The following is a 23,611-nucleotide window of genomic DNA, read 5'->3' as shown; positions in this document are numbered from 1 at the left end:
CATGGGTATAAACTACAAAATATCATCAGGTTGAGAGGCGTTTCTAATATTCTGACCCATCAAAAGTAGTTTTTTTTTTTTTATTATATTTTCTGTACACTCACTTGTATCAGAGTTCCACATTTTATATGTTGAACCCACAGAACTGACTCATTTGTATACGCATACACACTCTTACACATGCAAGTATGCATTTTTGACACTATCACTAAGTGGAATATTCTGATATTTGTGAAGACAGATCTTACAGCAAGGCAGCTGTACTGAACACCATCCGTGTTTAGGTACGTATAATAAAGTGGTCACTGTGGGGGGTTATTTTGCTTTGTTTTGTTTTTTAAAATTTGTTGATTAGTAATAAGCAAATCAAATTTATGTAAAAACAAGGTTTGTCCTCAAACAGGTCAAAGAATAGTTTGATGTACACAGATTTGAACACAGGGCTGCTCCAGTTAAAGGCCAACTTCCAATAACAAACCAGCAAATAATTGGTTTAATGAGCTGGGAAATGGTACCTGAATGCAGCATGAGCTCAGTTCGAGTGTGAACAGGTGAAGTTACAGCTTTGTTTGGTTCAGGCTGAGACTTCTGCTCCTCCACCTCCATCATATCGCTTCAATCTTTGAAAAGCTGCTGTCTCACTGGCTGGCCCACAGGGGGAAGTCTAATTTGTTGTTCTGGTTTGTTACGATCCACAGTTTTATTATTATATAATTTTTTTTCTTTTATTTTCACCAATGCTACAGTTTACTGTGTAACTCTCGTTTGTGTAATGCATGATTAATACAATAAAATATTTTTTTTAGTCTTCCAAAAAATGAAAAAAAAAATTCTGTTTGCGAGATTTGATGAGTTTTGTGTTTTGTTTTTTATTTACAAACTATGAACAGCAGATTTTAAAGGCTGTACCACATAGAATACAGCTGTTGAAATGTACATAAAATGTCTATAATAACTATTAAACTGTGTACCTGTACAAAACCTGCTGCCTGCTCTTCATTCTGTAGGAAAGCACTTGGTGTGTTCATTAGATTGGAGTTCCTGTGGTCCATATACCATCAAATTAAAATTAATTAAATTTAGTCACTGCAACATTTAAGCAATGGAACGCTTGTCTGTAAGCTTTGCTGTCTGTTCTACAGCAACAGCACAGGTGATACAATGACTGCTGTTTCATTTTCAGGCAGCGATAAATCAAATGTCAGGTGGTAAAACCACCTAAAGTGATGTAAGGTGCTAGTGTTGGAGGACTTGCACTAATGGAAGCCAGAGGTTTTGTTTACATTCAGATAATGTAACTCTTTCTTCTTCTTTTTTTCTCATTGGACAGTCATACTTAGTCCAATGGTACAACTAAACTGGAAACTCTCTCACGTCAGTGGGAGTATGTCAGCACACTTTCAATGGAGCAACAGTAGAAGATGATCAGCAGCTCCTTTCTGAGGATTTTCAGAAAATGGAGAGGCTGTTGGGCCTTCTTTAAAACCGCCAAGGTGTTTAAGCACCATTGGAGGTCTGTGTCTATGTGCACACCCAGGAACTTGAAGCTGGCCCCCCTTTCCACGTCCACGGCTACAGCAAAGACTTCCTGCCTCTGAAGTTGATTGCCAGCTCTTTTGTCCTGGTGATTTTGAGGTCCAAGTTGTAGTTTGCACACCAATCCGACAGCCTCTGAACCTCAACTCTGTATGCTCTCTCATCACCCCCAGAGATGAGCCCCACTACGGTGGTATGATCTACAAACTTATTGTAGTGTCTGGGTGGGTACTGACACAGTCATGTGTACAGTAGGAGACTCAGTACACAGCCTTGTGGAGAGCCAGTGTTAAGGGTAAGGGCTGGGGAAAGATGAGGCCCCACTCTAACTCTCTGTACATGGTCTGAGAGAAAGTCTCTGATCCAGCAGCAGGTGGTAAAAGGAAATCTGATATCCAGCAGATATCAGTCTGTCCGGGAGTATCGTATTAAAGGCAGCACTAAAGTCAACAAAGAGCAGCCTGGCGTGACGCCCCTGTTGTTCAAGGTTGGAGATGGTGGTGTGGAGTGTTGTAACACTGGCATCTTCAGTTGATCTGTTAGCTCTGTATTCAGTGGTAATCTTCAGGCACAGGCATCATGTTTTCCTCTGTTTTTAACAATAATTACAATACAAATGAAGAATAAACCGGTGATCATATTAACCTGATCTATGAAAAAGTCGTTTGTAAAATTTCATCTCAATCGAAAGCTTCAGTAAAATTTCCACAGCTGTGAAGTTGCTATACACAAATACCAGGTGAAATAGTGACGGATCTGATCTGATTCACATCCTTTTGAATCAGAGACACACACTCATCATGGGCATAAATGGTAATTTTGAGCGTTTACTTTGAACTGCTCTTTTTCAGGGTGAAAGGATTGTATATTATACATCTTTAAAGTAGGCTGGGAAGTGCAAAGCGCAACAAATTAAAAAACGGCAAATTAAAAATCCGCAACAAATTAAAAATCCTTGACGGAAAGGGATTGTCTGAAATACCGGAAGTGACAACGATTAGCCTAATAGGGCTTTTGGAGACTGATGTCACGAGAGGGGCGTGGCCAGGATTTTTGGTTGAGGCGCCATGTTTCTGGGCCGAACAAAGCGCTAGCGAAAGAGGAGCGAAAGTACACGGATAACACCAGCTATGGTTCGTACTTGCTGTGCGGTCGGTTGTAAAGTTAGATCGCACGACCGGCAAGGGAATAAGGTTGAAATGGTTTATCTTTTCATTCTTTCCCCACCTGGAATCAACATGAGGCAGCTCATGTATCGGATGTTACCAAAAGACGGCGTCTAGTCTGGATAGCAGCTGTGAGACGAGCTGATATCCACAGTTCTCTTCCATCTCCAAATATCTGTTGGTGTGCTCCAGACATTTTCATTCCGGTAAGTTATAGATATGTTCATATCACTCTTTATCCGGTCTTTTAAGTCTGACATCACTAGCAGTGTCTTGGCTCAAACTCCGCTGCAGGTCCATAAATCACACGATCACTGTGGCATCACTGAGTGTTGAAAAACTATCTAAAGTCTTTCATCTGTAATAAAATGATCAGCGTTCTGCTCTACCGTGTGTAATAATTGAGTTTATCATCCAGGCATCCACGAAAACGAAATTAGCAGGAAGTTAGCTCGCTAGATTCCATCTAAATACAATATAGCATGTCCTAACTGAGGGGTTTTAGAAACAAATTCAAACGTACAGCTCTGTTATCACTTCCAACATAAATGAAGACAGAAAACTAAACAGCAGTGACGTTTGTAGGGTTACTGAAGTTTGGCTAGCTGGTGTATAACGATGTGCTACGTGACCGCTGGCGACACAGCTATGTGAGCATAATATAAACACTAACTTTTTCCACGATAAAAGTTATCGTGAGGATTCTCGGTGGTCAGGAACCAGTGCTGGGAAGTAACGGAATACATGTACCGCCGTTACGTATTTAAAATACAAAGTATGAGTAACTGTATTCCGTTACAGTTACCGTTTAAAAAGGTGGTATTTAGAATACAGTTACATTGTTGAAATAAATGGATTACACGGCGGTACTTTCCTGTTTCATATCGTGGCGGGTCAGGACTGTTTGGGTTTTGTTTGACAGCTACGGTCCGTTGTTCCAAGTGGCAGCGTTACGGTTGCCATGGTTACAGGGTGACGCTCTCTCTGTGTGTTTCCTGGGTGACAGAGCGCCTTTTTGTTGTTGTGCTAAGCTAATAAGCAGAACGCTACAGGTATAGCTCTAAAGAATGTAGCCTCATGGGCAGTGTAGTCCGTGCTGCTGGCAGAATGGACTGCCATACCCCTTATGTGTCTGTGAGCGCGAGGAGGGAGAAAAGTACCAGTTGTCATCGAGCAGAAACAGGAGCTGGAAGCATGTAAATATAATAATAACCACTGCAGCCAAGACGAGTGCCTGAGGAGCCCAGTTGTAAGTACGCTATTAAGACTCGACTGTGTACTGTGTTCGTGTTTTCCTCCGAAACAATAAGTTCTGTTGGAGCAGCCTTTCAAAGCCTCTCTCTGTCTCTCGCAAGCAGAGTTGACCCACACAACAAAGTAAAGCTATTTTTTGGCTACGAGCCTGACACGAACCACCGTATTAGTCAGAGGTCCCGTTCGGAGCCGTGGACCTTCAGTAACAGTCATAAATCACAGCAATAGTACATTCACGTAGTTGTAAACAGCATGATAATATATTAAGTAATCCAAAGTATTCAGAATACGTTACTCTCATTGAGTAACGTAACGGAATACGTTACAGAATACATTTTGGGGCATGTATTCTGTAATCTGTAATGGAATACATTTCAAAAGTAACCTTCCCAACACTGGCTATCAGCTGCATTGTTAACAGAGCAACAGCCAATAATAAAGTAGAAACTCCAGTAAATGAACTTACGTCTCTGTTCCTCATTGTTTCCTGTTGTCTATATTTTGGGCACCAGATGGTGCCCTGTCTATGTCAGTAACATGAACACAGGCAAGTGGAGCAGGTGTGAAAACAGCTATTGGCAAATATAGAAAATAAATACAGTTAAATGTTTCCATCAAAGAGTCGCAATTTAAAAATACTTGGCCAATTCTTTCCTCAGTTTAGAATTGTGTAAGTTGAGTATATGGACATTTTTAGAAGAACTGATCTCTTGTCTGACAGATGCAGTGTCAGATTCCATACAGAGGGGATTTTGTGATGATAACAAGCGCAATTGTACAAACTTATTTACAGACGAATTCTTTGTCTTCAATATAGTTTCGATATAAAAATCCAATATGGCAAAATTTTAAATGTGACAGAAATGATGATGATTACTTAACTGGTGAAAAGAAACATTTTCTTTCTTTCTTCTAAACCAGCACCCTGCCTCAACTTACAAACATGTTGTTTGTAATCTGTCAAAGACTAAATGCAAACAGATGCAAAAAGTGGCAAACAAAATGCAATAAATTTAGTAAAACAAGCTACTTCAGCCACTATTTTCTTATATCTTCCTACCTTTAAAACTGTAGTTGTTCAGACAGCAGATTTTTAATCATAATGCTCTGAGTCTTGCTCAAAGCTAACTAGCCTAGCTTAAATAAATTATATTTTTCTAAAGTAATGACATAAACCAAAAGATTTATGTATCTAGGTGTACAGTGTAAACACAGCAACACTTCTGTCCTTGTTAATGAGATATTACAGAGAAAGACAGACTGCACCTACACAGTTTGTATATTAGAACAACAACAGACGTGCCAACTGGCTTTATAGGTTAAAAAAAAAAATATGTCAAATGCAAATAGGAGATGACCAAAGACTTTATTTCTGTTTGGCAGAATTTAACAAACAATCACCGGTAAAACATATACCAAAAGAAAAGTCACGTGATCATATTGGAGCAAGGCTGTGAGATGGAGTTAAGGGCATGGGTTAGTCTATATAAAAAGTTGAAATCATCGGATGCCACAAATCAGACAAAGAAAAGAAAAAGAGAAAAAAACTAGAGGATTTTATACACCTTCCTGCAGGAAATGACTGCTGTGCAAAGCTTTCACCCCCAGCAAGCTTTTCAAGACAAACATTCATCAGGAGAGCTGCTCTGTCTACAAACTGTTAGCTGTTAGAAAATATTCCAGAATAATCTCTTAGCAGCTTTGTGATATAAACATGAATGTACAAACTACTGTTAGTGGATTACCCGTGATATATATAAAAAACATATTTACAAAGTAACATTTGAAAAGTATTTTTTTACTCAGAATTATAAGGCCCATTTCATGTAAATTAACAATGGGGATTGTATTTTGGGCTCAAAATGTATTATAATGCCTCATTTAATGTATTCCATGGATTATGAATATATTCCTTATACCCTCCATGGCTAAAACCTATTTTAAAACTTTTATAGCACAAAGCTAGCATTTTTCTTAAACAATCATACCTGATCGAAGATTATTGTTTAGCAATTTTCTTTCATGTTGTTTTTGTGTTTGCCTTCATATAGCTTTTTTAAAATTTTATTTTATTTTTAGCTATACACAGTAATGGTTATGGCTTCAGATTGGACTTGTCTGTATGACATTACTGACACAATATCAGTAAATCCTCACAATGACAACTAATTATTGTTATTAATTAGTTGATTTTTGAATGATTTTCCAACAGCTTGTTGAAAATTTTAAATAGAAATAATATTTTAATGTGTAAGAGACCTTTATGTACATTAATGTGTTTTCTGTATTTGAAAATATGTGTACAGTATATATACAGATGTATATATGTTATTGAATTTATGACGGGTTTAGCTAATGGCAAGTTTTATAAGAAGTGTATTTTTAAGGCATTGAGTCATTATTTAGCTTGTGAAACTTTGAATTATTGCACTGTTATAATGTGCTAGGAGGATGTTCATGATTTATTTTAGAGAATATGATTTGAGATCGTTAAGCTACAAAGGCGCATTTCACTTTTAGACTATTAAACGAGAGCCAATTAGAACTACTGTTACTGTTACTACTGTTTATGGAGAACTGTGAATGTCATAGAGAGCTATATCTTGTAGTAAATAGGTGGTGGGGTTTTCATACTTTAGGTGCAAACAATATCAGTTAAAGTATGCTGTTAAGTGTCGGTTGGAGCAAATCAGTTCAGGTAACATAATTGATTTAATAGAGATTATAAATTTAAATAAGTGGTTGTAGTCACACAAAAAAACAAAAAAAACAAGTGTTGGACACTTTGTGTAGGAAATTGTAGGAAAATCCATTGTCCTTAAATATATCTGTTTCTTTACATGTCTGAGTACACAGTGTAAAAGAATATGAGAAATAAGATATATAAAAGATGTTGCTGTAGAAACATTTGTCACTGTAGATACGCGTGTTGTTCTGAGAGTGTTTATGTGAATGTAATGGTCGTTCATGTGACTTTAATCAGTACTTTCTAATGAGGATGAACGACAAGGTAAGGGTCCTCACAAATAAAGAAATGCAAATCCTTGTGTGTGTTCTCAGTTATTCTCAGTGAAGTCTCTGCAAATGCCTCGGACCACTAGTGGGATAAACTCAGAAAGGCCGCTGAACTCTCTGGTGAAGAAAGTGTGGCTGTCCTTTGGCTCTGATGACATCGCTTTGAGATCATCCAGGGGTGCCCACGCCACGCCCACTGAGAAGATGGTAATGCCTGGTTGGGAAGGAGAAACAGGAGAAAAAGTGAGATGTAACTTAAGATTAAGTATATAAACCAGTTCTTGTTGTGTGTCATCTGCATAGCAGTGAAAATGAATGCTAAGCCTTCTAATGATACTGCCTACAGGAAGCAATGTAAACAGAATTGGTCCTAGCACTGAACCCTGTGGAACTCCATAATTAACCTTAGTGTGTGAAGAGGACTCTCCATTTACATGAACAAATTGCAGTCTATGCAGATATGATACAAACCACTGCAGTGCAGTACCTGTAATACCTACAGCATGCTCTAATTGTTCTAGAATATTATGGTCAACAGTATTAAACGCTGCTAGACCTCACTAGCAGGACAAGCACAGAGATGAGTCCACTGTCAGAGGCCATAACAAGATCATTTGTAACCTTCACTAAAGTTGTTTCTGTGCTGTGATGAACCTGACTGAAACTCTTCAAATTAAGCCATTCCTCTGTAGATGACCTGTTAGCTGTTTGACAACTACTCTTTCAAGGATTTGTGAGATAAGGGGAAGGTTGGAGATTGGCCTATAAGCTAAGCTGGGTCAAGAGATGGCTTTATAAGTAGCTGTTTAACTACTGCCAGCTTGAAGAGCTATGGTAGCCAATTATTGAGACAGGTTGATCATATTTAAGATCGAAGCATTTTTTAATGGTAGGAGTTCTTTGAGCAGTCTTGTAGGAATCTAAAAGATGACGGTTCGGATGACGTAATTACTGAAGTTAACTCAGAAAGATCAATTGGAGAAAAAGACTAAATAAATATCAGTGGTACTGAAAGTAGCTGTATATAATGTTACATCTGCGAGATGAGGAGTAAATTTTTCTCTAATGGCTAAAATTGTACTTGTGAAGAAGTTCATGAAGTCATTACTAGTTAACGTTAAAGGGATGGTTGGCTTAACAGAGCTCTGACCTTTTGTCAGCCTGGCTACAGTGCTGAAGAGAAACCTGGGGTTCTTATTTTCTTCAATCAGTGACGAATAGTAAGATGTTCTAGCTTTAAGGAGGACTTTCTTATAAAGCAACAAACTATTTCTCCAGGCTAAATGATGATCCTCTAAATTTGTGACATGCCATTTCCCCTCCAGCTTACGAGTCATCTGCTTTAGGCTACATGTTTGTGAAACATAGAGCCTCAAATCAGAAGTACCTGACTCCGTGGTATAATTCTCAGACTTCAGTATCCAGTGTCATACGTAGTGAGAAGGTAAAATTATTAACAAGATAACCGACCTCTGTGGGAGTAGCGTTCAGGTAGCTGCTCTGCTCTGTGTTGGTACTGGGCATTAAAGATGATAACAGTGGGTGGATTATATTCTTAAACTCAGTTACAGCACATTCAGTTTGGACTTTTTGAATACAAAACATGTCAGTGAAATGTTTGTGAAACAACACTACAGACACGTTCCATGCAGGGTCAGTGACTCTCTTTCACTAGAAACAGAGTCACTGACCCTGCATGGAACGTGTTCCACTGAACTTGTTCTGGAACGGGGCTGGGTCAGGGCAGAGCAGCTAGGGGGAGAGGTTGTCAAGCCGGCCATTTCTTTTTCATCTTGATTGCAGCAGCAGGGGGAGGAGCAACTTGAGGTCTGGCCTGGGGCGACTGCTAGTCCATGGATTCTTTGGACCCCCTAAAGTGCAGGCCGGCTGCCTAAAGTGCAGGCAGCCGGCCTGCACTTTAGGGAGCCTCAAAGGCAAGGACCTTTGAGGATATACTGCCTTCTAGTTTCAATCTCACTCTAGCTCAGCTTGGTAAGCTATAGAAGAGACACTGAATGCTCTTGCTGACAGAGACCTTGTAGCACTTATCAGTAAAGCTGGAATAGAAGCGGTCTTCCTTGAAAGGGGACAAAGATCATAAGGACGGAGAAGTCTTCAGGTGAAGATAGCCTACTCCCAAGAGATGCACTTGGGCATGTAGCAAAGGCCATGGGACTCCATTCCTTAGCAGTCCAACAGGGATCTTCCTGTCGAGTATCCAGTGTATCCAGAGTAGTTTATCAAATTGCTCAGGAAAAACAGCCAACAAGTTTTTGTGTTGTTTTTTTTTTTTTTGCTTTTTGTAATTTCTTGCCATTACAAACAAGATTTTACAAGCTCAGTTTACACATTTTCTCTCTGTACCCCTATTACAAAAGAAAATTCTATAACACAAACAACCTTAAAACTGAGCCTTATGAAGTGAGGAGTAACATCAAATAGCTTAAATTTATTGTTTTCACACATACCTTGCTTATGTGCAGCCATTGCTGGGCCTCTGACGTCATCGTATGATTGGCCATCTGTCACCACTATGAGAAAATTGCGACCCGGTCCTGTTCGTCTGCCATAAACAACAAATACAGTGTGACTTTTACTACCGTTTAAAAAAAGCCCTGCAGAATGTAAACAGTTTTCAGAAATTTGATTTGAGTATTTCCATTTTTGAGTATTTTAGATCGAACCTTAAGAGCACCTGACATCGGTCTCTTGTTGTGGTACAAATGTTAGCGTTATTTTCATAAAATTACATTTTATAAAGACAAAGATTAACACTTCTTTATTATTAATTATCTCATTAAGTATTGCAAGGCCCTGCAGTTTCAAATTTAGAAGCCACTTGAATAAAATAATTTTTTAAGGCTAAACTTGCCAACACTGCAGGTGTGGAGAGCTTTGCTTAGAAAGAAAACAGCGCCACTGTTACCTGAACAGGTTCTGAGTGGTGTAGCTTATGGCTGAACCGGTCGATGTTCCTCCACTCATGTAGGAGATCCTTCTCAGAGCATTGATGGCATCGTCCTTGTTTGAGTAGTCAGACAGGCCAAACTCTAACCTCTGGTCATAGGTGAACTGCACTGCACCTACAACACCAATACAGCCAGTCAGCCAACCAGCATTAATAACGTATAAGATAGTCAGTGGTTTGCATGTTGTGAAGCTGACCAATGTGAGCTCCCACATCTGAGATTTCAAAGCTTCTTGCAATTCCTGCTAGAAATTCCAGGACAAGTTGGAAATTTCCATCCCCAACGCTAGATGAACCATCGATGAGAAAGCCGATGTTCACAGAATTGTAACAGGTTTTACCTAAAAAACACATTTTATGTCAATGTCACAGCAGAGCCACATCCATCTAAATAATCAAGTGTAAATATTATGAATTAATTTTATTTCTGTAATAAACAAAATGACTTAAAAAGCTATACTGTTAATGGTGAAACCACAGCTGTAAAGAGATGATGCTGAAGAGACTGAAAGTATTTTCATGTGATAGTTGCACGTCCAAAAGATATTTGATAGCGTAGCAATTCTTTCAAAACTTTTTTCCCAAGCAGAAAACAATATTATTTCATTTTTCTTGGTCAAATCTGATATTACAAATTAAAGAATTATTGGTATTGTTTTTATGTAAAGGTACAACTGTTAATACCTTAATATTTGATTATCAAATGTAATGTGATGGCCACGACCTGTGTGTTTTCAAAGGTATCTCCTGACAGCAGCATTACAGTAGTTGATGAAGGTGTGTCTTACTACAGAGCAGGCCGTCTAGTGAACAGAGTCTCTGAATGAGAGGTCTGATGTGTTTGGTGGTGCTGAACCAGCTGGGGATTGGATAACTGAAGAAACCGTTGTCTTTACACACAGCCTGCAGGAGGACAGGTAGAAATTCTGTCATTAATACAAAACATGTTTACTGTGATTTGATGAATGCCTCTTGGGTTTGACTAAAATAATAAAATAATAATTCAAGTTTCTACTTTTATGCTGCACATAACCACTCTCAATAACCGCATGCATATGCTACATTTTTGTTGTTGTTGTTTTTTTGTTGTCCAGCTGAGCATGGATGGACAGATTGTGCTTTTTGGAAAATTTTCAGCTAAGGCAGTTCTGTTTCAGACGTCTAGGACCTGTATCAGGTCCTTTTTGTTTTCTGGAGTCATAGACACAATACTGAACACCAACATGTTCAAGCAGAGTTGAATTCTTTGTCTGAAAACTGCTGTTTGTTTAGAGTCAACATTACACAAGGTTTATATGCAATTTTGTGTTGTTTAAAGGGAACTAAAAATCCAACTCTGCAACCGTGGACACTATTAAAGTAACTTTGCATGAGTCACTGTTTAAAATAATCCTTATTTATCTTAAACCAGGGCACATTTCCTGTCTAAAACACAGCATTTTAACTTCCTTTCCCTGGCCTTAATACAAAGTCTTACTGGACTTTTGCAAACAGAAGTTTTGAACAGCAGAGAGTGAGGCTTCTGTGCTCACATCTTTGTGTCTGAGATGTCCATATTAAATATATCCTCTTTTGATAACAAGCATTTTCTGCACATTTACTGACCTCATTATCTTAAATTTTGGCTATTTTTAATATGTACATGCATCACTGTTTTTATATGAAAGAAAAAAAGGAGCAGCATAATGTATCCATTTTAAGTTTAGACTAAACAAGGGACAATTCAGTCTAAAGTATATTTCATGTTAGAATGTCACTCCTTATTAATGAAACATATGAACATTTAGGCAATTCAAATAACATGTGAACCTTCTTCATGAAGTCTTTGTCTCGAATCATGCTGAGCTCCTCAGGTGCTGGTTTGGCGACAGACACCAGAAAGACATTGATCCCACTCTCTCTGGCCAACATGGCCGCCTGGTCCAGGTCATCAGATGGCCAGCCATCAATTAACACCATCATCACCCGGGGGTGACCCCTTCTCCCCCCATTCTCCTGAGAGAAAAAGGTCTCTGCTGTATGCATGATGGCTTTACCTAGGAAGACCAACAACACAATAAATATTATTACATTACCTGTTTTTTTTTTTTGTTTTTGTCCCGTTTGGATCTTTAGCCATCAGAATTATTGTCTTAAGGCCAAGAAAGATGCCAAGCGGATTTATTTTGTGGATTAAGTGGATCATCATGGCCTTGCCATATTGGTCCATTTGATTGACCTTTATTATAATTATGTATTTATTTTATTTTAGATTGCTACAAACGGGACAGACATGACTGCGGGATAGGACAGGGAGAAAGAATGAAAGAAAGAGAGGGAGAGAAAGAAAAACAGGGGAGAAGAGACGGTGAGAAAGGGGGGAAGAAAGAAAGAAAAACAAACAAAACACCTGGATCACCTGGGGTTTTTTTTTGTCTAACTGATGAAAAGAATGCAGGCAGGGTGGGGAAGAGTGTCAGTGGCAACTACTGACAGAAGGATAGCAGCAAGCGTGATAGGGATGGTAGTGAGAGAGAGGTAGTGATATGATGACCAGTTTGGATTATTACAGGGTCTACCTTACAATATAAAGCACCTTGAGGCAACTGTTGTTGTGATTTTGCACTATATAAATAAGATTGAATTGAACTTTGCCAGGTAGTGGGTTAGATTTCCTCCACAAAATGTGGGAGACTGATGTCACACAGACATTAATGCTGTTAAAGGTGATCCTATAGCTTACTGAATCATCACATGTACTTACTTTTTTCACCTCATTTGATCATAAATGAGGAAATTTTGTCTGATTGTCACCTTTTCAAAGAGCTATGGGCTACAGGATGTGCATTTTTTTAACTTTTCAATTCATAATTCAGGTTAATCAAGATGTGTAAGTGTGTGTTACCTGTATTGGAGTCTCCTCCTAGGTAGGCCAGCTCCTTAATAGCAAACAACAGCTCTTTAGGTTGAGTGTAGTTAGTCAGTAGGAACTCTGTCCTGGGAGAGTCACTGCAGGCACATATGAAGACAAATGTTTAGTGTATATGTATATATCTGCATTTTTGATGTAATAATTCTTATCTAGCCCTTAAACTTAACTTTAATCTAAACTTTAAAAAGCATAAACCTGTGTTCACTCATAAGGGAAGTAAAAGGATTTTTATGTGGCATAGTATAACACACCATTGGATACTCTATTAAATACCCGATTTCCTTTCAGAATTGTCTAAGTTCATTGTGACACAGATTCAGCAGTCTTCAATAGATTGTTGAAGCTGTGAGTGATGGACGTTTTCCTCACAGAGTTTGATCAATACTGAAATGATACAATTGATTGTTGTTGCAGATTTGTCAACAGAACATCTATGAATGAAATGTCCTCTTTTCCATTTTTATTTGGACTAATGCCTGACAAGCTGCCTTTATTTATTTATTTTACTCACCACTATCCCAAAATACCACAATTCTCAAGACTTGTTAGTATAAATGACATTGTTGGGTGGTTTAAGGCTGAGGTAAAAAGAAAGAAAAAAAGATTTTTCTGAAGTGACTCTGTGTGGTGTGCCCGACCTGGCCTGTATTAAACCAATATGAGGTCCTATTGGTCCGACTCTTAGCATAGCCGCCAGTTTGGCAATAAAGTTCTTCTGCAGGTTAAACCTCCGCTGCCCAATATTGCTGCTGCTGTCAATCACCATCGCAATGTCCATCTGACAATCTGCCCACACAAAAAAGTAAAGATGTTGATCCAGAGATTAACAACATTGATTATTTTTATGTTCAGTGTTACTATAGATAATAATTATTTTTGCAGTTTTTGCTAATATAACTTTCATTAAATTTTATTTGACCTCTGTCTACACTCGTGTTTTGGACTTTTTCCATCCTGTATAATTAAATATAATAAATAAGAACTTTTAGTGTATATGTTAAGTACGGTTGAGATATAAATGGGTGCTGGAAGATAGTTCTGTTAAGTATAAAACAGGACTAATGCTTGCACTCTTCAGTTTTGATGTATTAGTTAAAACTGAGGTTATTGTACTCGGCCCTGAAAATCTTAGAAATATGGTATCTAACCAGATTCTTACTCTGGATGGCATTACCTTGGCCTCCAGTAACACTGTGAGGAACCTTGGAGTAATTTTTGACCAGGATATGTCCTTCAACGCACATATTAAACAAATATGTAAGACTGCTTTCTTCCATTTGCGCAACATCTCTAAAATTAGAAATATCCTGTCTCAGTGACGCTGAAAAACTAGTTCATGCATTTATTACTTCCAGGCTGGACGACTGCAATTCATTATTATCAGGATGTCCTAAAAACTCCCTGAAAAGCCTTCAGCTAATCCAAAATGCTGCAGCAAGAGTCCTGACAGGGACTAGAAAGAGAGAGCAGATTTCTCCTGTATTGGCTTCCCTTCATTGGCTTCCTGTTAAATCCAGAATTCAAAATCCTGCTCCTCACATACAAGGTCTTAAATAATCAGGCCTCATCTTATCTTAATGACCTTGTAGTACCATATCACCCTATTAGAGCACTTCGCTCTCGCTCTGCAGGCCTACTTGTTGTTCCTAGAGTATTTAAAAGTAGAATGGGAGGGAGAGCCTTCAGTTTTCAGGCCCCTCTTCTGTGGAACCAGCTTCCAGTTTGGATTCAAGAGACAGACACTATCTCTACTTTTAAGATTAGGCTTAAAACTTTCCTTTTTTGCTAAATCATATAGTTAGGGCTGGACCAGGTGACCCTGAATCCTCCCTTAGTTATGCTGCAATAGACGTAGGCTGCCGGGGGATTTCCATGATGCATTGAGTTTTTCCTTTCCAGTCACCTTTCTGGCTCACTATGTGTTAATTAATCTCCGCCTCTCTTCCACAGCATGTCTTTATCCTTCCTTCCCTCTCCCCAAATGGTCGCAGCAGATGGTCCCGCCCCTCCCTGACCCTGGTTCTGCCAGAGGAATCTTCCTGTTAAAAGGGAGTTTTTCCTTCCCACTGTCGCCAAAGTGCTTGTTCATAGGGGGTCCTATGATTGTTGGGTCTTTCTCTGTATCTATTATTGTACAATCTACTGTACAATATAAAGCGCCTTGAGGCGACTGCTGTTGTGATTTGGCGCTATATAAATAAAATTGAATTGCCACAATTATTACAGTCAATTAAAAAGTGCATGTGATTCTTATATATGCAGATGACTAAACTCTATTTAACCACCTTCTACAGTCATTGTTCTACAGTTACTGTCTTGTACCCATTTCTGGCTCACTTTAAAAAAAAAAAGTAATGCATAATAAACTCTGATGTAAACAAAAACCATAAAAAATAATAACTTAATTTAAGTTTTAATCTGTAAGCTTAAGCATCTCCAAGCAGGTGATTACATGAAATTTCCCCTTGTGGTACTAATAAAGGTATCTTATCTTACCACCTGGTGGTGATTGGGATCAGATGGCAAGGGACAGGTCTGGTGTGCTCAAATGTGTAATGAAGGTGTGCGGGAGCATCTAGCAGAAGCCCCAGTCTGTGAAATATTAGGTCTTTAGCTATTGCTGCGAACGCAAGTGTGGTTCTTTTTTTACCAGACTGTTGATTTGGCCACTCCTTAAGTTCTTATTTAATTATGTCTCCTTGACCTGTATCAACATCTGTTTGAACCTTTTGTTGAGTGATTTTAAATAGCTACCAAACTGATATTCTATACTTGGAAACAAATCCTGAATAGAATAGAATAGAATGCCTTTATTGTCACTATAGAGATGAACTGTATAACCAATGATATATACAATGTACCTTTATTCCCACCTGCCAGGGCTTTTTTCACTGATGGCTTCTTCAGCAGTTTCTTTACTGCAACACACACATTTGTACATCTTTGTAAACAGTCATTGATACAATGCATTCCTTAGCGCTTCACCCACCCTTACCCAACGATAACTAAAAACTAAAACTTCCAAGGGCTTGGCACTCATATACACACACAAAGGTCAACTGAGGTAACACAGTATTTATGGTTGAAGCATCAAACTCCTGTTGAGTAATCCATATCCAGTGTTCTATTGTGTTTATGCTTTTATATTTTCAGAATATCTCCTGTCTAAGTCACCCCTATTGCTTAAATAGGAATGGAAGGGACTGTCATAATAAATTATGGACAGTACACATTCAAAGAGCATTTTCTGAGTAACTTGTACTTTGTATAAATTCCCTAGCTTTGGCAAGGTACTCTCTCATTAAAAAAAGTATGATGTGGAACAAAGTCTGACTTGTGGAACAGGTTAATTATATTTTGTAATAAGACATTTACTTGGCAGAAAAAAAGTTAATCCTGCCAAACAGGTAATTATCTCAACCATCAAGTTATACTCACATGATCTGTATTCTGATCTGGTGGAAAAACAGCAAAAGAGAATAACAGGTCATAATGAAAGTTATGGCCTGAAAATGGCCAGTACAGTATACAGAAGCATCTGTGCCGAGTATGGCCTGGAAGCCTCAAGGTCAAAATGGTGATGGCTGACCAACCGGACATAGTAGTGGTGGACAAGCAGCCGTAGTGATAGATATAGCGATATTGAGTGACAGCAACATCAGGAAGAAGGAACACGAAAAGCTGGAGAAGTACCAAGGGCTCAGAGAAGAGCTCCAGAAGATGGGGAAGGTGAAGGTAACAGTGATCCCAGTGGTAAGCACTCAGTGCAGTGACCCCCAAGCTAGGCAAGTGGCTCCAGCACTTGTCACAACAACCGAGATCCCCGTCCAGAAGAGCACAGTCCTAGGAGCAGCTAAGATACTGCGCAGGACCCTCAAGCTCCCAGGCCTCTGGTAGAGGACCTGAGCCTGAGGACTGCCCACAGGGCGAGAGGGGATTTTTTAAAAATATATTATATGTGTGTATATGTGTGATACCTTCCATTTACTTCTGTATGAGCTCCTCTTTTAATTTTGCCTTTGACTTCAGCTCAGTGCAAATAAAGAAGCCACTTTTGGCTGCCCCCTTGTCACAGTGGGTTGCTCTACTTATTTGATTTGGCAGAGTTTTACGCCGGATGTCCTTCCTGACACAACCCCAAAGGAGATTTTTTGTCTCAAGCTGGAAACCAGTGATCCTTCACTTGCCAAACAAATCTGTTAACCACTAATACTAATGAAAATAAAAATCTGACAAAAGAAAGTCAAAGACATAACAAGATGAATTACCAAAAGGAAACAGTTAATTAGAAAAAGTGCTCAGATCAGAGTGGTGTCATGACACTAGGAAAGCACAGACAGAACAAGAACAAATATATATTCCTAATATAAAGGTGTGTATCATTTACCTGGTCGCGCAGCTGCAGGAAGAGCTGTGGTGCCGGTCTCGCTGATCAGCTCCTGTGGAACATTAATGGGCTCTAAAACACACAGAAGGTATGATAATTAGTGGAGAAGACAGATATGCATCATTCACATCTGCAATCAAATGATGATATTAATCAATTCAAAATTGTGTTTGTTTTGTCTAATCCCTGCTAATTTGCAGTTTTTAAAATAAATGTTTTTTTTTCCTGTTGTATAATTACAGGTAAAGCTTTCCAGTACTATATAAGTTTAAACAATCTCCAGATAAATATATATTAAAATAATGTATATATCATTCTGAAATCACAATTCTAGGTACTTTAAGCATATCTTGCAATACTTAATAAATATTAACATTATTAGGTTATTCAAATTAGATTATTACTTAATTAAAAACAATTCACCAAAGTTGTTCCACCTACTGGTGAGGCTGAAGGAGGCGGTCCAGTGAGACAGGGCCTGTGAGTGTATACCGTGAGCATATGAGCTGATGTAGTTGTGCCGTCCCTGCAGCCTATGAACCCTAACAGGGCCCCCAGCTGGGCCCAGGATACCTCTGTATGAAAAGACAAAATAAAAGTATTATCACAGTGGAAAAAGATCATCATTAACAGTTATGAGAGTTGCTACTCGTGAAGTCAATTACAAATGCATCTTGAACTAATGCATCTGGACCGAGACCTTGTTAAAAAAAAGATTTGTGTCTAAAAACACACACGTGTGCAGGAAGTTCTTTTCATAGTAAAATAAATAACTAAATAAAACCTTTATGGGACAAGGAGAAGACACAGCTGTGAAGGAGAAAAAAAAAGAATAAGCATAATTTTTCTTCTCAGTGGGCCACCGAGGCCCTCTGCAGAGGAATGAGGAGGTCACTCAGGGCTGAGAACTTAATCCTCCTTTCATGCACATTCCTTCATGGTGTTGGTGTTTTGTTAAGGTTCAGCAGGCAGCCGGACTCATACTGCTCTCTATTATGTCACATCTTGGCAGCGGAACACAGAGTCTAATCCACATGTTTGAAAAAAACAATTCTCACTCCAACGACACCGCTGTGACGAGGTGTTCATGCTCTGAAAAGGCTGCTAAGAGTATCATATACAGGGAACTAAAAACAATGGCAAGAAGCAGGGGAAGTAACAAGGAAGTAATCAGTGAACCACAAAGCAAAATAACTAAATAGAGCTCCACCACCAAAAAAAAAAGTTGCATTAAACTAAAATATAAATAAATAAATATTAAAAAATGCTAAAAATAAATGAATGAAGATCCTGAATAAGAAGGAGAGCGTCTAATCATTAAAAATGTAATAAAAGCAAAGAAAAATTAAACTGAAGGAACTTTAACACAATATTGAAAAAGCCTAGGTTAAATTTAAAACTTTAATTGAAAATATACACACAAAACAATATACTAAATTAAAATGAATGAAAATAAATTAAAAATGAACCAACAATACAAAATAGAATCAACTATGAGAAAAAAAATGATTTTAAATGAATACATGAATAAAAGTTTAAAAAAAAAAAAAAAAAGAAAAATAGGAAAACAAGTAACAAAACCCCTCTCAAAAGAAATATGGAAATGAAAATCAGAAGATAAGGATTTACTTTGTTTTCTATTTTTGTTCTTTTTTTTCCCATTTTGCCTTTTTTTCTGTCGGTCCTTTCAGCCAACCACGTCACGGTCCTCTAAATATTACCATGGTTTAATTGTGTAGCTTTAAAATCAAGCTAGTGTACAACATTATGTTTTAGTGTTTTCAGTGATAGACTGAAATATCACAGTTAATATTTAGTATAATATGTAATTAAAACATATTTTGGAGGAAGATAAATTTAAAAAAGTACAGCTGATATGAAAGGAAAGCTGTACCTGTGGACTGCAGCTGCACAGATGGATGAGACAGCAGCATAGACTCCTGTCCCAAACACAGACATCCTCCACTGTGTGCACTGTGGTGGACATAAAACCACCACGGTGTCCTGGGTCAGGTCTGCTCCACGTGTTGTACAGGTCACTGGATAGGGCACTGAGTGGAAAACAGAAGATGTCCAGTCAAAATACTCCATTAAAATCCTGTATCTAGGTAGTAGGTTTCATCTTCATTAAATAGAGTAAGCTAGTTTAGTCCAGAGGCAAGACCAAGCATTTTTAAAAACAGACAGAAACATTAAAAAAAAAAAAGAGAGACAAACAACAGAATACAACTAAACAGATTTCTTTATATTAAATATATAGTATTAATTTCATTATAAAATAATTTTCTAAAAAGATAAAAGGGGGAAGGAACATTTATAAAGTGTAAAAGTATAAACATATACCAAATGTAAATGTTAATAATAACAATAACAACAACAAAAAAGTAAAATATGTAAAATGCTTATAAAAACAGAAAATAGCTATGGCTATTGGTGATTTTACTACAATTGTGTTTTTTTGTTGGTTATTTTTTGCAGCAATTACACAAATACACACGTATTTATATATGTGTGTGTGTACTTTACATTTTCTACAGTGTATGATTTTAAGGAACAAAAGTGACCAGAGAACTTTAAAAAAAACATAAAAATGATTCAAAACTAATGAAAATGAAATTACAAGAGTAACATCATGGCTTGGAATATTATCTGTTTTTGCTGAACACTCATCATGGGCATGAATGAAAGGTGCAATGATGGTACAACAGTCGTCTTTATTACTTGAAAAAACAGGAACTGAATGCACGTATTCATTTATTTTGGAACTTTGCTGATCCACACAGGGTCACAGTTCAAGGAACTCAGTCAATAACTAAGCAGGTGAACTGGAGCTTTACACAAGTTGGTCTCTTGGAGACAAACAAAAGTCTAAACAAAGTCAGATTCCAAGATCACCAGTTCAAACTGTATGTAAGTACAAGTTAGTGGAACACCAGCGTCCTGGTGTTATATCTCTATGGACTGAAAGAGGGCCAGCCCCTGCTTCTTTCTGGTTATGTCAGGCATCAGGCATAAAATTTGTGCCAAGTCAAATAAGTGGATCTATCTGCTGTCAGGCAATCAGGTATTTTTCAGGACTCACCACTAACTTCTGAGCCAAGTACTGAGGAGAGCAGGAAGAAAAGGCCTGATGGGGGAAAAAAACAGATCACACAAAGTTGTCATCATATGAAAGAAAGGAAGAAAAGAAAAAAGCAAAGAAAAGAACAGAAGTTACCTGTCACAGGCAGCAGCACAGACAGCTGAGGCATTTCTGCAACAAGCTCAGTATAGTTTTTCAGTATAACCCTATACTGAAAAACAGATATTACATATAGTTACTCTAACAATAATGAGTATTATTTTTAAATCGTATTTTTTTTTTAAAACAAGTTAACCCAGCCTCCTCTGGCTCATCCAGCCAAAAAAAAAAACCAAAAAAAAAAAAAAACCATCACCTATATCTAATAAAGCAAATAGGCAAGAGCTTTCCATTGGTGTGGAGGTCTAAGTTCAGCAACATTATCTACCCCCCAAAATGAGGCCAGCTGACTACTTGAACAAAATGAATGACTAGGTTTTCATTTCCTTTCCTTGCATTCCTCATTCCCTGAATTCCAAAAGAATATTCCAAGAGAAAGACACCAGGATTCACCAGGGTTAAATTGTGAAAGAGTGATTCTAAGAGCATGAGACATTATTTTCAAACACGGACTGGCCACCACGGAGACTCTTTGGGATGCACTGGAGTGGCCAGACTCTCCCATCATTAGTATGAGATGATAAAAAACAATGCAGCTCTGGATGGAAATAAACATTGACACAGCTGAAATGATAAAATTCAGCTCATCGACATGATCCTACTGCAAATGCGTGCCCATAATCAAAGCTAAAGGTGCTCCAACAACGTATTTTATTTTGGCCAATAAACCAGTCCACAAGCTAATTATGGATTAGTAAGAAATCTAGAAATATAGTGATGTGTGAACCACACGTCACATAAGTGAGATTAGAAAACAATGTCATCACATCACTAAAGAAGAAGAGGCAGTAAATGGTTAAATGTCAAGTCCACAGCTATCTCAGGAAATCGTTTAAAATTTGTTTGTGACCGAATCCACCAATGACACAACAGCCAGTAACCAGTAGTGGTTTGTAAGCTCCCTATATTCCTATATACAAGGACTAATCAGAAGCCAGAAAGCAAGCCAGTACCAATCCCTAAGCTTGGCAGCTTAAACAGTCGATAAATACATTAAAAAAGATGAAAAAAAAAGGAGAGATTAGTTAGTAGAGGGTGTAATAAACATACAGCAAGTAAATAAAGTTATTGGTTAATCACTGAATGGATGTAAATCACCCAGCCTGTTAGTCATTTATAAAGAAAGATCTCTGCAGAATCAGCAGGAATTTCAGTCTTACAAACTGTTTCTTCAGCAGACGTCTCTGAGGAAAACTGTTCACACGTTATTCCCTGGAAGGAGCAGCAGGCGGTAAAATGACAATGCTGAGCTGGTGTCGATCGCCTGGCGAGAGAGAGGTAGCCCTTTAAATAAGCGTTCTCTCTCACAACACACACATTCATACACACCTTACTGTGGTGACTTCAGAGGGGGAGGGAGGAGGGGCCTCAGTGACAGGTCAACCTGAGATGGAGCAGAGGAGTGAACTGCAGAAAAACTGAAAAAGCAAAACACCAATCCAGCTTTAGTTTACTAAAAAGTTTTCATCAACATGTGTCGGTGCATTTATAAAAACAGCATTAGCCCAGTAAGATGACATCCCAAGCAAACATTCATAGTACTGCTACAGCTGATGGAGTAACTCGTTAAAGAACGACACTGAAAAAATCTGACTGCCTCCAACCTGTGTCTGTCATGGCACAGTGGCCCGTGGAAATGGGATGGACTCAAGTGCAGTTTCAAACCCGGAGGCCAGAGGTGCGGTGTAACGAAAGTCTTTATTTACAATGCTCAGAGGCTAACAGAAATTTCAGACGAGAATTAAGGAACATAAACTAGACGTTTGAGGCGAGAGAAAATACTGTGACTATGACACAGTATTTTCAGGGATAACTGGGTGCAGGGACTGGGCAGGGGAAACTGTGGCTGGCCAGGGCACTGAAACAGAGGAGAGAGCAGTCAGGGGAATCCCACAGAGAGCTGCGAGTGAATCTGAGAATAATACACTGAGCTGTCTTACAAGCTTGCAGGTGGGGGTTGCGTGGAGGGGGGAGGCAGGAGAGGTCCAGGTGGGTGCTGCGTGCAATGCAGGGAGGCAGGCAGGAGAGACAGGCAGTTCCAAAAAGGGGAGAGATTACTGGCGGCTGCAAACTTGTATCCAGGAGAGCTTGGTAGGTGGGTTTCAGAGGCTGACGAGAAAACAGAGGAAATAAGGTTAATATACACGATGAGTCACCAAGGAACAGACGTGAGGCCGAGAACTGACTAAAGTTGGCAGATAATCTGGCGAAGACCAGTTGAGTGCGCAGGTCATAAATACTGCTGGTATGATTGCCATCAGGTGAGGAACAACAAAGAGTCCACCCAGTGGGGAGGAGCCGATGCTGTGGAAAACCACCCAGACCATGACAGTGTCATTTTAGGGTCTTTACCTTAAAATAAAAATCACCTTAAGATAACTGCTGTGCTTTAGTGCTATATAAATTGTATTTATATAGCACTAGATACTTTTGTACAATATCCTGAGTGGGTTTAATGAAGACATGCCTTAAAAGCCCATGAGGTACACTGAAAGGATTAAAAATGTGGTGCTTCTAATTTGTATTTTTTATGCTGCTTCCAGTATATTTGGAGCCCTAAATTATTGAAAGTGCAATAGCTAGCCACATCACAGCAGCTTCAGGACAGAAAACCACATTTAAGCTTTGTTATAAACAGAGGCGCCACCAAAGGGGGGCCAGGGAGGCACTGATCATCCCCTAAATTTACTGGCTCCCCCAGTGGCCACCCCTGGTAAGACTGTCATATGTTGTTAATAATTCTAATAAACATGTCCACGAGAGAGGAAAACACACTACAGTGAGTTGAAACCCTGACTTGTTATTTATTCCTGCTTAAAATAGATTATTAAGGATTTCAAAATCTTATTTGGTTTTCATATTTATTTATATTTTCAGTGATATCAAATTTAATAGCAGATAATTAAACCAAGGAGTTGGTGGTGGACTTCCGGAGACGCAGACCCACCACACTAACACCGGTGAACATCCAGGGAGTGGACATTGAGATGGGCTCTTATCGGTACCTGGGTGTTCACCTGAATAATAAACTGGACTGGAGCCACAACACTGATGCTCTTTACAGGAAAGGTCAGAGCAGACTCTACCTGCTGAGGCGGCTGAGGTCATTTGGAGTACAGGGAGCGCTTTTAAA

At 38.6% G+C, this 23,611-nt stretch overlaps 1 protein-coding gene across 4 annotated transcripts; it reads right to left on the bottom strand.

Annotated features, from left to right (window-relative positions):
• Nucleotides 1-6: 6 nt before the first annotated feature.
• Nucleotides 7-22,046, bottom strand: coch (coagulation factor C homolog, cochlin (Limulus polyphemus)). Of its 4 annotated transcripts, none has more exons than XM_085144164.1 (16): nt 21,808-22,046; nt 21,639-21,742; nt 20,455-20,530; nt 20,320-20,364; nt 19,132-19,288; nt 17,679-17,812; nt 17,238-17,309; nt 15,712-15,768; nt 13,489-13,636; nt 12,824-12,927; nt 11,749-11,975; nt 10,728-10,842; nt 10,137-10,280; nt 9,898-10,054; nt 9,440-9,534; nt 5,304-7,185 (listed from the first exon to the last, which is right to left on the bottom strand). In XM_085144164.1, exons 3-16 carry the CDS (start codon nt 20,486-20,488, stop codon nt 7,013-7,015), a joined length of 1,662 nt encoding a protein of 553 aa, XP_085000290.1. In that variant the 5' UTR covers nt 20,489-20,530; nt 21,639-21,742; nt 21,808-22,046; the 3' UTR covers nt 5,304-7,012. The 4 variants fall into 4 exon arrangements, with proteins under 4 accessions (XP_085000289.1, XP_085000290.1, XP_085000292.1 ...); XM_085144166.1 differs by having other exon boundaries at nt 20,455-20,509; XM_085144163.1 differs by lacking the exon at nt 21,808-22,046 and having other exon boundaries at nt 7-7,185; nt 15,724-15,768; nt 20,455-20,509; nt 21,643-21,772.
• Nucleotides 22,047-23,611: the final 1,565 nt, after the last annotated feature.

This window comes from Neolamprologus multifasciatus, chromosome 19, assembly GCF_963576455.1.
Source record: "Neolamprologus multifasciatus chromosome 19, fNeoMul1.2, whole genome shotgun sequence".
NCBI classification, from domain to species: Eukaryota; Metazoa; Chordata; class Actinopteri; order Cichliformes; family Cichlidae; genus Neolamprologus; species Neolamprologus multifasciatus.
The sequence above is the reverse complement of the archived record's forward strand: the minus strand, read 5'-3'. Positions and strand labels throughout refer to the sequence as shown.